At 32.4% G+C, this 19,412-nt stretch overlaps 1 protein-coding gene across 3 annotated transcripts; it reads right to left on the bottom strand.

Moving 5' to 3' along the window:
* Positions 1-5,956: 5,956 nt before the first annotated feature.
* On the bottom strand, positions 5,957-18,618 carry LOC18594632 (uncharacterized). Of its 3 annotated transcripts, XM_088808180.1 has the most exons (10): positions 18,466-18,614; positions 17,507-17,874; positions 16,385-16,514; positions 14,550-15,034; positions 14,049-14,129; positions 13,788-13,892; positions 13,122-13,238; positions 12,276-12,359; positions 11,188-11,259; positions 5,957-6,690 (listed from the first exon to the last, which is right to left on the bottom strand). In XM_088808180.1, exons 2-10 carry the CDS (start codon positions 17,825-17,827, stop codon positions 6,421-6,423), a joined length of 1,665 nt encoding a protein of 554 aa, XP_088664306.1. In that variant the 5' UTR covers positions 17,828-17,874; positions 18,466-18,614; the 3' UTR covers positions 5,957-6,420. The 3 variants fall into 3 exon arrangements, with proteins under 3 accessions (XP_088664306.1, XP_017980599.2, XP_017980598.2); XM_018125110.2 differs by having other exon boundaries at positions 13,122-13,235; positions 17,507-18,618; XM_018125109.2 differs by having other exon boundaries at positions 17,507-18,614.
* Between the last annotated feature and the right edge of the window lie 794 nt (positions 18,619-19,412).

The following is a 19,412-nucleotide window of genomic DNA, read 5'->3' as shown; positions in this document are numbered from 1 at the left end:
AAGGACAAAATAAAAATTGTATTTGTAGTTTCCTCTAAAAACCCAGGTGAGCTTCCTCCATAAGTTTAAAATTATAAGAGTCCAATGCCTTACTTTCGGTTTTAGAGTAGAATAATAACTCTTGCATATATTGGGCCAAACACCTATTTACATACAAATACCTTTTTTTTTACCATTAATAATATTGACAAAGAAACTTAGAAACTAACATCTAATATATATTTTTCTTTTTTTTTTTACTTCTTTACATAAAAACATTGAAAATCTATTATATACATTTTTTTCAAATTTTAATATTAAATACAACATAATAAAAACTTTTTACCTTAGTTTTGGTAAAATTTCAAAAAAAAAGAAAAACGTTATGTTAAGACAGGAGAGAATAAAAAATGAAAAGCAATTTAGAAATGATGAAGAGCGACGGTGGAGGGCATGTGGAGGCGCCAACATTACCGCATCTCGCTAGGGTTGGGACCCACGTAAAAAAGAGGCCACAGGATGCTGTCTGCCCCGTGATCAACCAGTGGGCCCTCCATGCCGCCACCCTTAACTCATTCAAAATGAATAATTCATTCATTTATGAATATATTGAATAAACTATTAATTTGAACCCCCAAAAAAAATCTCTAATCTTTAATAATAATAATTCATCAATAATTATCATCATCTCAACTTCCTAAGTAGCCAAGTCCACACTAATAATGCAGGCAAAGAAATTATGAGCATGTCCTTTTCCTCCTGCTCCCAAAGGCGTATCTATTTCTTGCACTTGTCTATTCAATTGGCTCTCTTTACTTCCAACTTCCAATTATATTTACTTATCTATTTGTCAATTAAAATATATTTACTTAAGATTTGAGGGATAGAACAGTTCCCAAATTAAAAAGGTGTTATGAAATCATAAAAAAGAGAAAAAGAGAACGAGAGCTTTCGGGAGGTTTTTTTAGTGACGTCACAATTTATCACTTAAAAAAGAAATTTAAGCTTAAATTATATTATTCCAATTCAAAAAGAAAAATAATATCTCAATTCATTGATTAATACATGATCTCTCTTAAAGAGAGTAGGGTTTGAATTTCTCTCCTCAAATATAAAAGAAAAAATAATAATAATAAGATAATTATATACTTATTAGAATGCTTATTTGCTTCAAAAAGATATCTTAATTGTTAAAATATCAAATTTGTATGTTCTTGTGAAAAAATGTAAGATTATAATAAAATATAAGAGAATTTACTGTCGGTCATACAATCCAAAAATCATGTATATTCAAAATATAAATATTGTTTATATATTTTTATTTTTTGAGAAGGGAAAGGAAAGATTGGAACACAAATAAAGGAGGTACACACCCATCATTAAATTCATTGCTCAAGTGCTCATAATACCCATTGCTTTAATTGCTGTCCATATTGTTTCTTGGACTACAAAATCTTCTATATGATAGTTTTTTTTTTTTTTTAAATTGCTTCTACTTCTACTTCTATATGATAGTTATTGTGCAAGGTTTTCACTTACATGAAACCATGAAGCCTGATTTTATATTAATGGCATAAACTATGTATCTCAAGATTATTCTTCCTTTTTCTTCTCCAAGAAGAGAATGAATTTAATATACAAAAAGAATACAACTTCACCTCCAACAACAACAACACCACAACTAAACTAAGAATAAGCTGAAGCAGCTCATGACAGCAAGAACAGATAACACTAGGTTCAGATATCCCTATTTTCATTATCCTTCCCATTTAATAAACTTACTACCATTTTTTCATATTTATGAGAATGACTGATTATAAGTCTATATGCTATTATTTTTAATTACTCAATCGTTAAAAGATAATAGATTAATTTCCAAGTGACATTTCATATAACCATCCACACTAATCATGTCCACATAATAATAGAATTTAATATTTAAACTTTTTTTAATTCCAAAAAAAATTTAATAATTTTTATTTTTAATTATCAAATGGGTAAGTTCATGTAACAAAAAGTAATTAATGTGAATACTGATATGAAATGTCACCTGAAAAATCGTTATTTTTTAATGATTAAGTAATTAAAAGAGTAACACTTATAAATATTAGTGAACAAAATGTTAATTTTTTAAAATTAAATTATCAAAATAAAACATCTCAAAAAATTTATCTATGATAATAATAATAGTGTAATATTGTGAGGATCAATGACAATAATAAAAGAAAAATAATGAATAGATGAGCTGTCCAAGATGTGCCAACCCTAACAACATTTCCCCAATGAGAGTAAAAAGGTTAATACTAATGGTGCATATATATTAATTAATGCATGTTGGAATTGCTCAATGACCATGTTATAATTAACCCTCTTTTTCTTAAACAGGAAACTTCAATGGTTTAATTTTGGAACTTTCAATTAGAGAATAAATTAAAGAAGGGAAGAAGTTGCATTTCATAATCAAAATTGAATCAAATTTCATAACCATAAAAAAAAATTAATGTGGACAGGTCGTGCAATATGCCCAACTTGGATCATCAGGTGATCTTTATCATATGTACTTGTGTAATAATCAGCCAAGTTGATGTCCTCCACCAATGCCATATGACCCTTCTAATTTCACCAACATGTTATATCCTGACTAATTCTATCACAACTCCTCCTATGCCCACTCAATCGCAATGCATTTTGTATAACTTTTAACACCTTTGATCACGTAAAAAGAGCCGAATAATATATCACTCGAATCAATTGTCGACATTCAAATCTTTACATACGTCAATAAATAAAATTGTTCTTTTATGACATGTTACATTCTTGATTTTTTTTTAAGATAAATTAGAATTTTCATTTATTTAAAAAAATTACGAAACTATTATATAAAACGATACCTTATCAAGATAGTATAAGAAAGAGAATAAAATCTTTCTTTTTTCTTAACGTGTTAAATAAAAGTAGAAACAAACTATTTCAATCGCAATGGAATCAGACACCACAACACAGAATACACAATCAAATGTAGAATCCCATATACAGAAAACTCTCGAGAAACATGATTGACTCATCTCACCACAACCAAAATGGTGATAACTGATGATCTAGTCAAAATAGTGATAATAGTTGTCAAGAAATAAGCCTAGATTAAGGTTCTTCTTCATTGTTCATAGAGAGATGGTCATGGTAGGGCGAGATGGCAAGTGCATGTGCCTCCAGCCTGCTTATGTTTAGTACTAATATGATAGGATTATAAGTTAAGAAATGGCAAATTGTTAGCGTATGTCCATAGAAAATGGGATGTTGGCTTTGAAATGTGTAATGTTCTGCTGCTGCTTCTGCATATGAGTGGGTCCATATTAAGGAGTGAGGCCCACCGTTTTGCAAGCAACCAATTTCTGGGCCCTTTCATTTTATTATGGTGGGTAGACCTAAATTTTTCATTTTATGCTCATCAAAATTTGATTATTTGCATCAACAAAAGGGTTGTGATCTCCATTCAAACCTGACAGCTTCCATTGGTATTATGGACCATAATGTAAATTCATTGGCACGATATGAGTAAGAAAGTTGCAGGGTATTTTTTTTTTTTTTTAGAATTTAGGAGAAAGAGATTTAAAGTTTATTATTTAAATTTGAAATCATACATCAATCAATGAGTCAAATATTCGGATGCAGTAAGAAAGTTGTAAGATTTTTTTTTTTTTTTTATAATTGAAGGAGTGAGGATTTAAACTCTGCTCTTTAGATAAAAAGATTACACATTAATTAATGAGTTAAATGCTCGAATGCTATGAGTAAGAAAATTGCAGGGTTGAAGGAACTTATTTGACAACAAAGTTATTTGCAAAAAGGGATATTGGCAACATGGGGAATCTGTTATGATGAAGACATGAATGGGATATTCTGGCTTCAAAAGGTAGAAGAAAGCTGTTGGAGAAAATATCAAAGATGAATGATGGTGAGAGTGAGAGTGAGAGTCATTGGTGTTCCCCTTTGTTTAAAGACTGAGCCATGTGACCCAATTGGACTGGCTGTCTCCATCACCAACATATCGGATTTCATAACATTCTACACAAAATTACCTACATATCTTGCCTATAACGACATTTACACCTGAACCATTTTTGTACCTTCATTTTTAGAATATGACTTTTAAAGCGAAATCTTGAGAATTCCATTACTATCAAATCCCGAAGCTAGGTTTAATTCTATTATTCTTATACGCGTAATTTTAAAATACATAATTCGATAAAGATATGATTTATAAAACGAGAAAAATTATTTTTATGATTTATTTTAAAATTAATTAAATATGTAAAATGAAAACTAGATAAGGATTGCAAAATGGGCATTGAACTTTGATCCAGTCCAAAGCACAAGAAAGTCTATTGTTCCCACTTGGCTATACCATTCATTCATTCACCCATAAATAGCTTGTAGAAACCACAAACGTCTCAACATTCATTTATTAAGGGACGGTTTGTTGCAAGCAAGGACAAAAATAACAATAAAGGGCAGACACCCAACCTTCATCTCTCTTTAATAGGTACAATGTATCTATCCATTCCTAAGACTATATAATCCCATACTTTATGTAAGCCTAACATTAAATCAAATAATAATACCCTAGCATATTTTTTTTATATTCAATGTTTATTTAGCTATATATCAAGGTCTTTTCTAGTGGCTCACCACATTGTCATAGTGTCACATGCAATTAACTTCCAAAGTTTTAAGCATCCTAGTCAGAGACTCCTAATCATTAACTTAGATCCCATAAATTGTAAATAATTAGAGGGGAAGAAGCAGTGGTGCAAATACATGGAACCAATCAGCAACATTTTTATAATTAAAAATAATTTATCAAGTTTAAAAAATTCAACTATAAAATATGCCTGTGGCTCTGGCTTCTGTTGTATGTGTCCGGTGAGTGGTGGCCCACCAAAAATGGGAATTGGTTGAAATGTCAAAATGAGAAAGAGGAAGATGTCTGAGGGCGTTGAATTAGCATAAGTACAAGGATTTTATATAGAACTGGATGCCCCCAACTTGGTTAATTATAGTTATTTTCAGTTGCAGCAGCAGCAGCAGAAGAGAGCATTTTCAGAATAAACAAGGAAGAAAAAAAAGCACAACCTCCTTATCATGGAATAATAACAAAGTTAAAGCCCAGCTCAGCTGTAATGTTCCTCCATTTTTGGCTGCTTAAAATGTAACTTGATTAGCTAGTTGAGATGCCACCTGGAATATTCAAAAACAAATTTGTTCCTTCTCTTTTTTCTTTTATCAAGGATAATGCCACCTGGGGGCTGGGACTTGAGCAGCCCCTACCATCCCCCCACCCTCCCTTTTTCTTGGTGTTGGAATATAGGTAGGATCATTTGATTCCAACCCCATTAAAACATTCATAGACATCTTCATGAGGAAAATGTTGGTTAGTATTAACTCGGGTTTAAGTTGAGTTAAAGAAGGCCAATTTCTATTGGACTCCATTGACAGACATGCACAAGAGGAAGGTTGCATCTTCAGCCCTATATGAGATTTTAGCGTTTAGGATTTTGGACCTAGTTCAACTTCTCTGATTCATGGTTGCACATATTGAACCTACTAAGAAATTCAAAGTGGCCAGGCTCATCTTGTACCATTCCCATGTTTCAGATATAACTTGTGGAAGTTTTTAGCTTTCAATCATCCCCTAAACAATCTCATTTATTCGTAATAAAAGCACATTATGGTATTTCCAGGGTATACTGCAAACTGCAAAGTTTGACTAGTGATAAATCCCCTCTGAACCAAACTTCAACTGCATTTATATATTCCAAATAAGAGTACCTAGTTCATCATAAACTGGATACTTCACTATTTTAACTCTTTTCTTTTTGCTGGTTCAAGGATCATACCATCCTGGGTTGAGTGAATAGTAACTGCTGCACTACACCAGAAATTTACTAGACCACAAAAAAAAGAGTGAGAAGAAACAGGGAACCGAAAAGAAGAGATTAATTTCATTACAACTACATAGCAGTAGAATGTTTCCGACATTGGGACAAATATACAATGAGATCAATTTTGATCCCTGATTTCGAAATGAAAAATGCCCGGAAAAGGAGCTTTAAGAGAAACTGATTTGTACCAGAAGCAGCCTCGATCTATTGCCAGAAAAGACAAAGTCATCCATGTATCTCCTCACTTTCTTTTCCTTGCTTTCATCTTGAAAAAAATTTGATGAGATGTATGCATCTCTGCTCTTCGGTGACAATATCCCGTACCAGAACCCCATCTTTTCTTTTCCATTTTTTTTTTAAAGCTTTCCCCTCCTTGCCTTTCCTCTTCATTTTCTTTTGCTTCCCCCCTCATACGCTGTCTCCCCCTTTGTTGAAGAATGATCATTCTTCTCTTTGGTTGGAAAGCAGAAACTCTTCACAGATGCCTTTCATCAAGAATTCAGGTGGAAGATCTTCTCCATTGCTTTTTACTTTTCTTCTGAGGCAATTTAAATGGACTCCAGCTCTTTCTGCGTTTAGAGGTTTCACAAAAGAGGCCAGAGGCCAAGGCCTGCTGAAGCCATAACTCGAATTCTTCTTCATCTTCATCAATCATTTCAGCATCCAAATCCCAAGGAAATCTGCTTGAGTTGGATCTTTGTGTCTTCTCCAATCCAACCATGTTTACATGGAAGCTAGGTCGATGGGTGTTTGGCCGACATGCCATTCCCTACAAGAATCATTTTCAGGCAGTAAATTACCGTGTAGAAGTATGCAATACAAAATCTGTAAAGTTAGCGATAGAAAATGAAGTGTGCAATACAAAATCTGTAAAGTTAGCACTAGAAAATGCATCAATGCAATACAAAATCTGTAAAGTTAGCACTAGAAAATGCATCAATACAATACAAAATTTGTAAAGTTAGTAATAGAAAATGAAGTATGCAATACAAAATCTGTAAAGTTAGCGCTAGAAAATGCATCACTATCACCAGGATTAATCAGCTTCCAAGTGCTAATTGTGGTAGGCTGCCAAATCATTTGAGTACTACTTGATAAATCATGGTTGTATGGTACTGATTACCAATTACATAGCATTTAGAGTTTCATGAAAATGAGCTCAACTTAATTTGTCATTTTTTAATTCATAATGAATAAGTAAAATTGCTAAAAATATAGATATTTATTTTTTTGGCCAAAAAAATATAGTTATTTATGATAATAATATTTAAAACTTAAAAGTAAGCAACATCATACCCATTAAAGTGCTCTGAATCCAACAGATGAAAGCTTGCAATCCAACAATCACAAAATTTTAAGAAGATTTTTACGGGATAAAAAAAAAGGTTTTTTAATTGTTTTAAAAGTTAAATTTCAAAACCCACCTGGTCTTCAGAATTCCTTTTAAAGAGGAAGATAGGATTCAGAACCAGATGAGTCATCAACCAAGCAGGGAAGCATTCTCTTTTCAAATTATTGGAATGGATCATTGGACAGAAACTAGTAGAAGTGCATTCAATTAGGTTCACTTTGGATATTGACAACAATCTGTCTCTCTTTTACACAACCCTTAAAACTGTCATAAGCGATACCAAAAGTGCAGCTTGAACATGTCTTATCTCAAGGGAAGCTCCCTAAAGTGAAAAAGCAGAGGGTAAATAATTTTTGGTTAGAAAATAAGGTTCCCCTCGTCTTCGAGATCAAATCAAATACGATATTTTTCCCTTGCATTTCAAAACTATACGGATATCCCTTGACAGGGACAAACGGAAGCTTTTTGTTCAATGCGGTCAATCTGATCGGATTTATTAAATAATATTAAATTTCATAAAAATAAGAAAATACCTTTGACCAGTTTGATCACAAAACATTCCAAACACTGTAATATTGCCAGTAAGAAGGTTTTCTTCTTCATATAATAATTGAAAATATAGGCTTCTATAGGGTATTACAAGACTATGAAGTTTAACAACACATCATCTGAAAATGATGCAATTGAAATTCTAGAATTACAAAATGAAGTAATTTAAAATTTTAAAAATTTAAAAATTTCCTGTGTAGTGTCAAGTGTCCAAAATAAATTTCTAGATACGTGGGACATCGGACATTGTCCTTGAAAGAGGAAATTTGTCTGTGAAATTCACCTAAGTACAAATCAGAAACCACTCACTAGAAAGAGCCTACACACCATTAGAAAGTTAAGCCAATCTTCCAAGCAAAGAAAACCCCAACTTACACATAAAAACTTTACTAGATTACTACCTGCAATACTATTGTGTGTACCAGTATACCTCTTCAATTATTTATTTCTTTATTTCTTTGGGGTTTTTTTTTTTTTTTTTGATAGGATTCCTCTTCAATTTCTAAGTACATTGCTAAGCTGAAATCCTTCATTTCATATCACATCCCTCCTCAAAGACGTGCTATGAGATCTAACAGCTATTTTTCTAGCCTCTAGGAATCAGGAGTTGGCTAGATCTGAAGTGGCAGGGAAGACTGGATAATAAAAGGATAAAAGAAAAACATGAAAAACCACCTTAATTAGTTCTTTGTCAGCAACAGCAACTCAGAGAGGCGGGAAACATCCAAGAAGACAGTGAGAAAGTTAACATCATTTTCACAACAAAATTTATTTATGGGTAATTATATAAATGCTTATGACAAATGTAATTTTGGTGTTAAGACCAATTAAGTGAGTATGGGTTTGGACTATTTAAATATGGTAAATCAAGTCCAAACATAACATTTTGAGCCATTTCAAAATTTGGCTTAAAAAATTAAAAAAGTAATTTAAAATAATTTTCTCTGGTCATTATCTCAAAAAATAAATAAATAAAGTTCAAATGATTATATCTGATAAAAAGGGATATCTAATAGAAAGTATGGAAATTCAAATGGAGTCCAGTGATAAAGATACAAATTTGATTTTTAAATGAAAATCAAATAATTTTATCTTTATTCCTCCATAAATAAGAAGGGATTTCCACCTTTTTTTTTTTTTTTTACCATCCATATTGATTCTTCTGTAAGAAACCAAAAAGTTTCAACAAAATTTCACATCTTCCAATTTTCATATCTTCTTTCATTTATTTCACTTCATTTTATCATTTTTGCTTTAATCTGTAATTGGAAGTTACACATTTGAATGTAAGTAACAATAATAATTTTATTTGGTTGAGAGTAAAATTTTTATGTTTCTTGAGATTAAAAAAATTCATTTGCCATTTCTATTAGTAAATCAAAATTTTTATCTCATGTTAAAAGAAAAATAACAATCAGAGAGGAACAAGAACAAAAGAACAAGAAAAAGAAAGGAAGAATTGGAGAGAGGAAGGGGGGTGGGGATGTGGCATGACCTAGTAAAAGCTGATGCTTTTCACCATCACAAGAATTAATAGCAGAATGGTTGAGTGAGAAAAGTTATCTAGTTCAGACTTTAGAGAGTGTGCTTTCAACAAACAGAAGAAATTGTAAAAAAAAAAAATCTGTTTAGCCATTATTTTCAGTCCCTGATTTTAGATTGTTAGATTAACTCGTTTATATCCCTCAATATTTACACAAATGGTGTAATTGGAATTTTGGAATTTCAAAACCCTGCACAACCAAATTCTGCTTTCCAAATTCCTGATCCTCAAATGGTTTTAAATTTTGATTAACCTAACTTCTTTTCTTTCTTCAAAGAAATTTGACATGTATGGTTGACTTACACACTTCATAATTCATGCAATTTATGGTTGACTTATCTACATTTCTCCAATAGAATAGAGGCAAGAAAGGATTCCCCTCAACATTTTTCAACTTTCATACTAATATTTTATATGCAGAATTTGAGTGGGGACAGTTGCCCCCACTTTAAATCCATCTGTCCCTCAACAACCTAAATTAGTAGGGAAATAAGTGTGCAAAAGAGATTTAGTGCTTGTTTGGCCTGACTTTTTTTCAGCTTATCTACCTCTTAAAAGCAAAAGCCAAGTCAAACATAAATTTTGAAAAGCTCTTAAAAAAAAAAGTAGCTTTTTTTTAAAAAAATAAAATTTTCAAAAACAGAGCTTTTGGAAAAGCTCCTGTGAGGAGATTTTTCTTCTCTTCTTTTAAAAATGCAAGAGAATTTTTATTTTTGTTTCAAAAATATCCTTATCTGTTAAATATAATTACAATATTACCCTCTCGAAAAAGGAAATACCTTTTATGATAATTTTAACCAAAATTATAACTTATAAAAAAGAACTTATAAAAAGAAATTTACCAAACAACTTTAGCTTATTTTTAAAAGCTATTATTTTTCACAAGAGCTTCATAATAGCTTTTAAACTAGAAAAAAACCAGACCAAACAGGCTCTTTGCTTAAGAGATATGACAAGGATTCTTAGTGTCATAAAGAAAGTGTATATTTTTTATAATTATGTGGAGTAAGAGTTCTGTTCATACAAACTAAAAGGGTTCTGGTAATCTTCTCTTGGATCTCATCCAGTAGTTGGTGCATTACCATGAAGCACAGACACAGACAAGCAATACATGTACGACATGATACGGACACAACAACATGGCAATTTCTAATAAATTAGAACACGGGTACAGTAGAACCCAGCAATAAAAAATGTTTTTTTATATATTTTTTACGTAAAATATCCAATATAAGTGTAAAAATGTTTTTTTACAGCAAAAAACTAGATAATTCAAATGAAACACACATATGATTATGCTTGTACTTACCATATACAGAGCATTTGTGGCTTACACCTTTGGTTTGATTTGGTCTTTAGACCAAAGGAAACTGAACCAACAATGATAACAAGAAAAGAAAGCCATTTCCAACTCTATAAGGTCAGCTACATGGATCTATTTTTGTCATTATACTCTATTCAAGACAATTTTTCTAGGTAAGATTCATAAAAGAAAGGCAGGAAGCCGATTTAAAACTTTGTCAAATCATTAGGAACAAAGGATAGCCAAATTAACAAAATAATTATGTTGATTTGGATATCAAACTCAAACTGAACCAAGACTTTTACAAGAACATCAAATCAATTGTACTTTGTTTTTCAGTTTGAACCAAATAATGAACACCCTATTGCTTTTAATTTGAGTATTTAAGATTCTGTTTTATCTTCTTATTTGTTTCTGTCACTTATTCCTACGATGAAATTAACCAATAAAGCTAACACACACACACACACCCAAACAAATACATGTACATGCATGTGTGCACAAAACATGAACCACTGACCTGGCAAATAGCCCATTCTGAAACATCAAAGATCTTGCTCTCAGCACAAACAAAAGCACGTGGTATTTCCACCTAAAAAACAGGTACAGTACCAAACTGCTAAGTGTAATAAATACTTAAGCCTTTTAAACAGCATAAAATTGAAAGAAGGGGACTAAAATTTCTGATAAGCAGACAAAGAACAATAGCAGATGTTTACTTGAATAACTAAATCACACATATAATCAAGCAAACTGCATGAAAAGGGAGAAAAGATGCTATCCAAGGCTTACATCCTTTAAATGGTATTTTAGCCTCCTGTACATCTTCATAATTTTTTGTTATTGCATATAAAGTACTTATGAAAAAGGCCCTGGAAAACCAATATCCTCCCAAAAATTTTCAAATATCATCTCTTTTCTGTTTTTCCTCGCATTTTGTTTTAAATTCTTATAGATTTTCATGAACAACACTGCTTTGTTTTCATACACAAGAATAAATAAAATAGTTGCAAGACATCACTATTCTCCCGCAATATCATCTAATTTGATAAGTGTTTTGCTTTCCATATTGCTGATAAAGTTGCAAATACCTAAGTGCACGAAGTGCTTTGGTTAAGAGCAACTCAGAAACTAATAAGTCGAGTTGCTTCTTTACAAAGAATCAACATGCCATTTTCAGTAGTCTTCCATTAATGAAGTAGCCATTTAACTAGCATGTGAGTTGTGACTATTAACATGGCTATGATTAGATGGGTTTATTTGTAATGAAAGGCTAGAATAAGAGTGCTCTCATAACCTTCATCCAAATAATCCTTTAGATCAATTGTAAGCACCTTTCTTATTCCAAAATAAAACATTAGAGATTTAAAACTCAAATCTACTATCTTGTTCCAGCTCCAATCTTAAGTTTTGCATCTGATAAACATTATTTCCTGTTTTTAACTTCACACACCACAGCAAGAACAATATGACTAAGCAAATTGCTAATTTGATAATAAAAAACTGTTGACAAAAGACACTCACAACTTGATGGTCATACCAATATCAGTTGAAACAATCAATGCTGTAAATCAAATGGACTGAACCTTTTTGTCAGAAGTAACCTACCTTTTGAGGCCTATCAAACACCAATGAACCTTTGTACTCAACCCATCCATCTCCATCCTTGGCTTGATGATATTGACAGCAATCCTGTAGTCAGAGCTAATATAAGAAATTTATGAAATGCATTTAGGGCAAATGAATTCTTTATGAGTTTGTAAATGTGTGCATGTCTGTGTGTATGCTCACACCAGCATGCAAGTGTGTGTGTGTGTGTGTGTGCACGAGAACAAACATTGACTAGTGCTTTAAAAAGCATTATTGAATCCTGCCTTGAGAGACACTCTAGGATGAGGAATCATAAAATCGCCTTAGGCACAACTTGGAAGAATTTCTCCTCACTCTATTTGTTTGCTTTGACATTTTCAATTTTCTTAAGAGGTTTGCAGCCATTATTACTTTTTTTTTTTTGTTGTTGACAAGTAGCTTTTGCGTTTTGAGCTGCAAGCATTAGATTGAACAGTTTCACATCATTTTCTTAATGATAGAATAATTGGTGACCCACCATGGACAGGCATCTTTTTCCTTTTATGCATCCACTTGTGTAATCGCATTTCAAGCCATCAACACGTCAATACTTTGACCCAAAAAAGAAAAGGGAAATAACACATTAAAATATCATTAGTTAGTAATATTTATGTTACAGATATTGCACATCTATTTTATCATTCTTTTCTAGCTTTTTAAAGTTTAAATTCATTGAAATAGTTATTATAATTTCAATTAAACTCTTCACTTCAAAAGGCTTATGCCTCAACATTTCATGGTTAAGCCTCATTTTATAATAAATGTAAAATGCTAGACCTTTTATTACATTGAATTTTTTTCAAACAGAAAGAAACGAAGCCTGACCTGACACCATCTCGCCTTGGCCTTGTTCCTATTTGTGCACACCCATATATGTGAATTACCACACTTAGTGCACTGGATACGCCTTGATTCTTCAGAGCAATTATCTGGACTAGCCTGCTGAAAGGAGAAAACGGTTGAAAGATATTATTTTTTCATATTATCACTCCGCATGAATGAACTGACTCAAAATCACATGAATCAGCACGAAAAAAAAAAGTTTGCACATGCAGCCACTAACCATAAGACCATAAATGACTGAAAATTGATTGCCAGAGGCAAATATTGCAGTCATGTTGGACAAACCTTACCCTCATTAGCCAATAGTGAGATCAGGAAATCTCAACACCATAACTCAAATTGATCTTCACTCAAGAGGACAAAGTTATTGGAGAAATAGATTGAAAATTTTTCCAATTTGCCTAAAATTCCAGAGCTTTCTACAATATTATCTGTAAGAAACTCCTAGATAAGCAAAACCAAGTAATGAGAACCCTGAATCTAGATTTCCAAATTCTAAGAGTTGCACATTATCTCTCTTACACAAAAGTAATTTTGCATTTCATGCCTGTTTACTATAAATTCCATCAAAAAAAGAACTACAAGAACACACTCTAAAGAAATAATAATGCCAGCAAAACAAAAAGGAGCTATGGAAATCAAAACTACCTGCCGTGAAGAGCTATGAGACTTTTGACAGACACTCCTAGTTCTGGATTCTTCCTTCTTCAATTGCTCGTCATAGTCCCTCTTTTTCATTGAATCAGAAAGAACCTACAAATCCATGCCAATTCAAGCTGCATAAAGACAAAGCCAAAATGTTCTCGAGTCGTTGACATTGTTCAACTTTCATTTCAGATATACCTAAAATAGGAACTCAAAATAAAAATTATATTAGGAGTAAATGGCAATAAGAAAACAGTTGCTCACCTCATATGCACACTGAATTTTCTTAAATGATTCACTTGCTAAAGGACTTCCCATATTTTTATCAGGATGTACAAGCATGGCCTGTTGAAAGAAGAATTGAGCGAAAATAAGTCAACAAATTAGTTGATGTGCCAAAAAAAAAAAAGAGTGGAAAACAAAAGATGGCTAAATGAAGGGAACTTATGAAAAAGAATATGAAAGAAGGCTATCTTCCCTTGCATCCTAAAACATTATCTCACCTACCATGTTTCTCTTGAACTCCAATCCATCCATTACCTTTACACAAATCCTAAAATCTTTTCCCTTTCCTTAATTATGAATTAAGGAAATAATCTATAAGAAACAAAGGCTAAAATAATGAAACATGGCCCAATATCACTTTAATAGAAATGGAGAAATCTTCCTAAGGTCTAGTTACACTTTTACAGAAACAAAAACCAGTGACTAAGTTAGATGTTTAGGCAAAAAAATGATTATGCCTTCCTTCAGGATAGCATCTACCTTCTTTCGATATTCCTTTTTCAAGAGTGCAGTGTCAATTTTTATGTGACGAGGAAACCCCAATGCTTCATAATGATCTGTGCTATTCAATATTCTTTTCATTTCATCAGCCGAACTCGTTTCTTCTTTGACCACCCTTTTAGCAGAAAACTCTTTTTGGCTAATAACTGACGTAGTAGAATATTTACTGGATGACTTGCATGACTGCACCTTCTCAGGTTCATCAGTGGGAATGGAGTAATCACATTCTCCAGATAAATCATCTTCCATAACTGGTTTGGATTCCTTCTGCTCTTCGTAATGTGTGTTTTCACTCGCATTATCAATACATTGGAGCAAATAATTCAATACATCATTCGAGAAAAATGCAAGGTTTATTGATAGAAAAACACCAAGCCACCCAACACGAACTTTGACACAATAAACAGAGTATGTAGTCGCTATCAAGACTATCAACCGTGCATGACTTAAGGAGAACAAATAACCTGCAGAGAGAGATAACAACATGGAGACCTCAAAATAAAAAAAGAAGAAGAAAAACACACATACAGAATAGTTAAAAAAGATGAAATGCAAACACATTTAAGTCCATCAAACAAGTTTCAGAGAAAAAAATCTTCCATCCAAAATTAGATATAATTCATACCTTGTTTATCATGGCAAACAAATTAATAATGCAACATTGACAACAAAGAGGAAACATGCACAAGTTTAGAGAGTAAATTCACATGCTAGCCAGGTTTCAGATGATGCAGAGGACTTTTATAAAGTAACACTTCTTCACATATAGTAAAAGCTGGATAAGGGCTTTGGTTGATCACTCAAATTTTCAAATAAAAAGTCATGGAAATTCCTCAAAATCATTTATCATGGAACTTCATATTCCAGAAGGTTAATTGTTTGGCTGGTAGTGGCTGAAGTAAATAATTAAAGGCATGATAAAACTTGATAACATCAAAGTCATTTCAATCAATCACCAAAGGTTAGCGTACTGATTGCCGGCACTCAGTTTGGACAAGGCATTTGATAGGACAGTGACACGACTAGTCAAGCACTGGTATTGAGGGAAATAACTACAGATAGATTGAACTCAGCCTAAAGATGATGCTAATAATTTAACCAAAAAAACAGAACCTTTATATTTGAAACAATTAATAACATTAAAAACAAATACTGTCAAAGGATTCCACATTTTTTTCCTTTTGGGTCTGCTCCTAATCATGTAGAATCCTATTATGTCTGATAGAATTAATCCCACAATCAATTGTGTTTGCACTTGCTAGGCATGCAAATTCTCTGCATTCTTAAGCAGGGAGCATGAGAGCCTACGAAGTGCTGCATAGCTTATAACATAATTTAATGTGTCAGTTAGAGATTAAGAGACAAAACTCCTTTCATAATTTCTTGGTCTTACTCCTCTTGTCACAATCTGACACTTTTCATTTCAGTTTCCATTGCCAAAGCCAACATGACAAGCTTTACTTCATAAACAACCAGACCAATTGACAAAAACAAACTATTTTATATGTGCTTTCCTTACATCTTCCTATAGATTTTCTAGTAAATATGAATATGTACAAACTCGAAAAATACAGCCATAATCAATTTTAACACAGAATAAGGTAGATAATTTTTTAAAAATAAACTTTCTCATCATTGGTTTCTGCAACTGTTTCTCAAACAGAAAATGTATGACAGGTCATGTGTGTAATCAACAACATTGATAGACCTATCTGATGTGTCATTACAGATAGAACATGAAATAAACAAAAAGCACAAACATAATGTTACTGACAAGAAAAATTCATAGTCAGAGGGCAAGAATCAAACTGTACCTCCAACTATAAACAATGTTCCCGTTATCCAAAAGTTAGCATACATCCATAATATCAAAATGCCAAAGAGTCCTACAATAAAGAGTCCAGGAGTGTAACCTAAGTACTGAACTGCAGCTCCAGCAGCTCCCTGAAACATATGAGACCAGATTGTCATTATCATTCTCAAATTTCTAGTTGCAAATTATAAGTTAATAGAATTGATTCCACTCAGTAAAACTAACATACCCTTAAGCTAGTTTAAGAAAGTCAAAATCCACCAAAACTCCCAGTAAAACAAAACCTCACTAAGTTTTGTTTAACTAAATAAACAAATCCACCGTTGACACCCCTTAGAAACTTTTGCTCCTCTAATCTCATGTCCACAGTCATCAGTAGAGAGCAAATGCTATCAGACAGATATATTATAAGTTAGAAAAAGACAAAATTTAAACCTTTGACATCACAATCGTGGGAGATGTAGTGCAGATATGGCTCATTCAAGACTGAGTGTTCGGAAAAACTTCAATGACGCTAACACTCAAATTTGTAGGCAGACAGTTTACATACGGAGATTAAGGCAAAAAACCAAGGGCAGCAATTCCTTGACAACAGCATAAGCATGATGCCGAAGGATCTTTTGAATCAACAATATCATCAAGAAAAAGCATTTTGACATCTACAACAAGAACTTCAAGATATGATCTCCAATCAACAGTCACCATTCAGCACAACCATAAGCTTTCTAAAATTAAAACTTTTAGCTAAAAGCAAATATTCTTGCCCAAAGGCCACAATCTAGACTCTAGTGCATTAACTGAGAAACAAAGTTATTAAATTCATTCTCATTTTCGAAACTCCAACTCGATCAATCAAGCCAGGAAATTTTTCCAAAGATATCCCAATTCATTTTTCTTCTCGAAGACAATTTCAAAGCTATCACAAGGTTGACATATATATAATCGAAGCAATCAATCATCCCAACTTTGTTTTAGTTCATTCCAACCAAATTTACCAAGTCCATCTGCCTAATCAAAGCCATATAAAATCTACAATGAGCATGAAAATTGTCCAACAACTCACATAATCAAAATATAAAAACAAGCCAAACAGATTTTAATAAGAACACGAAACAAGACCTACCATACTTAGAAGTACATAAAGCAAGCAGGACATGGAAGTCAAGCTAAGGAAACAACTCCACATTATAACAAGCAACGAAGCTGAACCCAATCTGATACATGACTGAAACCCTCTCACCATACAATCTTTCCAATAAACCAAAAGCAACCTCGAAAACTTCCAGAATTTAGCACATCCACTACAAACCATAGGCCAATGCCTCTCAATTAACAACCCCATTTTATCCCTACAACAACCAACCGCCGTTTTCGCCTTGGAATAAACATGTTTCTGAGATTGTAACCATTTCCAACCTTGCTTAACAAGCCCTATATCCTCCATCACCCTTTTAGCCTTGGATCCAGCTCAAAAAAGATCAAATTTTTTCGCTAAGAAAATGGAGAAAAGAAAAATACCCATTTCAAGAATTGAAGCTTACAGGAACTAAAACATGCCATTTGCTCATTTATCGAAAAAAATAAATACCCATTTGCTTATTTATGAAAAATAAAAAATACCCATTTGAGGCATTGCAATTAAGAGAGTAAATTCGATCACGCTGGGTTCGTTCAACGCTAAAATGTTGCTTCACATGTAAGCTTCCAAAAAGGTTTAAAACCCAACCAAAAAAAAAAGCCAAAAAAAAAAGATGGAAGCCAATTATTCCCCTTTTTTTACTCTGAAAATCGGAAACTAAACCCAAAGGACTAAAGAGCAAAGCAAAGTAGATGATAAGGTCAGTTGAGTTGGGTCGGGTGAGTGAAAGCTAAATTAAAAAAGGGATAAATTTTCGGTTTGAAAATTTTGGGTTTTTTTTTGGAATGGTAGTACAAAACCCTAATAATCTAAACAGCTTTTCTGGGTTTTTTTTTTTAATAGTAATTATTAGGTTTTTTGAGCGAGTACTCGTGAAAAAGATGACTGAGTTGAAGAAAGTTTGAAAAAGTTATTCTAAAGACAAAAAGAGAGAGTGAGCTTACTCCTCTTACTGACCGAACTTGGAAAGCCAGAGACGTTAGACAAAGCCAAGTTTGGAGTCACATATTTTATTAATTTTTGTTTTCCTTTTTCTTTTCACAAGTATTGTTTTGCCATTGTTTACATCAAAATTACACACCAATACTCTGACTAATTACAGATCAAAGTATCTTGAACCGTTTGGGTACATTTTCAAAGTATATTTATGGCTTTATGGAATGTTAGATGATGATGATGGGGAGAGTTGGTGATGAAAGATGATGATCCACAGGGCTTTAGGACCCACTTGTTTTAAAGGGGTCTTGCTAACATTGCTAACATCATCAATTACAAGCATGACATGGTCTCTTCATAAGCCACCAATGTGCCATCAAGCATTCCTCCTTCTTTTCCCCCAATTAAAACAATGATTCAATAATTAAGGTTTGTTTAGTTTGGTAAGTAATTAGAATAAGAATACAGTAAGTTATTTCCTTTATGTGAAGCACAAAATTAGAAAGGAACAAACTATAAGGGTTTATACTTATACCCTACTCAAACTCAAAAGGAATACTAAACTTGCTATTTGAATTTGTCTCAATCTGAGATATAAGGTACTCATGCTTTATATAACTAGATCGAATATTCACAAGTACATATTTGAAAGATACCCATTATCAAATATTCCCAAAAAAAAATTAAATTAAACAAATAATGAAAGCACAACTGATTTCCTAGACCACCTGTACAACCCCAACGGGAGACATTCAAGAATTTAATGAGCATAATTTTTTTTCTTAATAAACTTATATTTATTAATAAATATAAATAAATTATGAATTATAATTTTATAAAGAGTGATTTTATATTTAATATTCACATAAACAATTATATTTGTAAATTTCCCACCACATGGACTATTTACCTGATCAATATATTTAGTCAGTGTTAGTTCAACTAAAACTTCTTA

Source organism: Theobroma cacao, chromosome 7 (genome assembly GCF_053813885.1).
Source record: "Theobroma cacao isolate CCN51 chromosome 7, ASM5381388v1, whole genome shotgun sequence".
Taxonomy (NCBI): domain Eukaryota; kingdom Viridiplantae; phylum Streptophyta; class Magnoliopsida; order Malvales; family Malvaceae; genus Theobroma; species Theobroma cacao.
Note: the sequence above shows the minus strand (reverse complement) of the source record. Positions and strands in the feature narration are given on the sequence as shown.

Excerpts from the sequence above, each read along its gene's own strand:
- LOC18594632 (XM_018125109.2), bottom strand. The coding sequence starts at position 17,827 with ATGGAGGATATAGGGCTTGTTAAGCAAGGTTGGAAATGGTTACAATCT. Across the intron at positions 15,035-16,384 it reads AACATTGTTTATAGTTGGAG|GTTATTTGTTCTCCTTAAGT; the intron begins GTACAGTTTGAT and ends CTCTCTCTGCAG. Across the intron at positions 11,260-12,275 it reads TGTTTGATAGGCCTCAAAAG|GTGGAAATACCACGTGCTTT; the intron begins GTAGGTTACTTC and ends CCTGTTTTTTAG.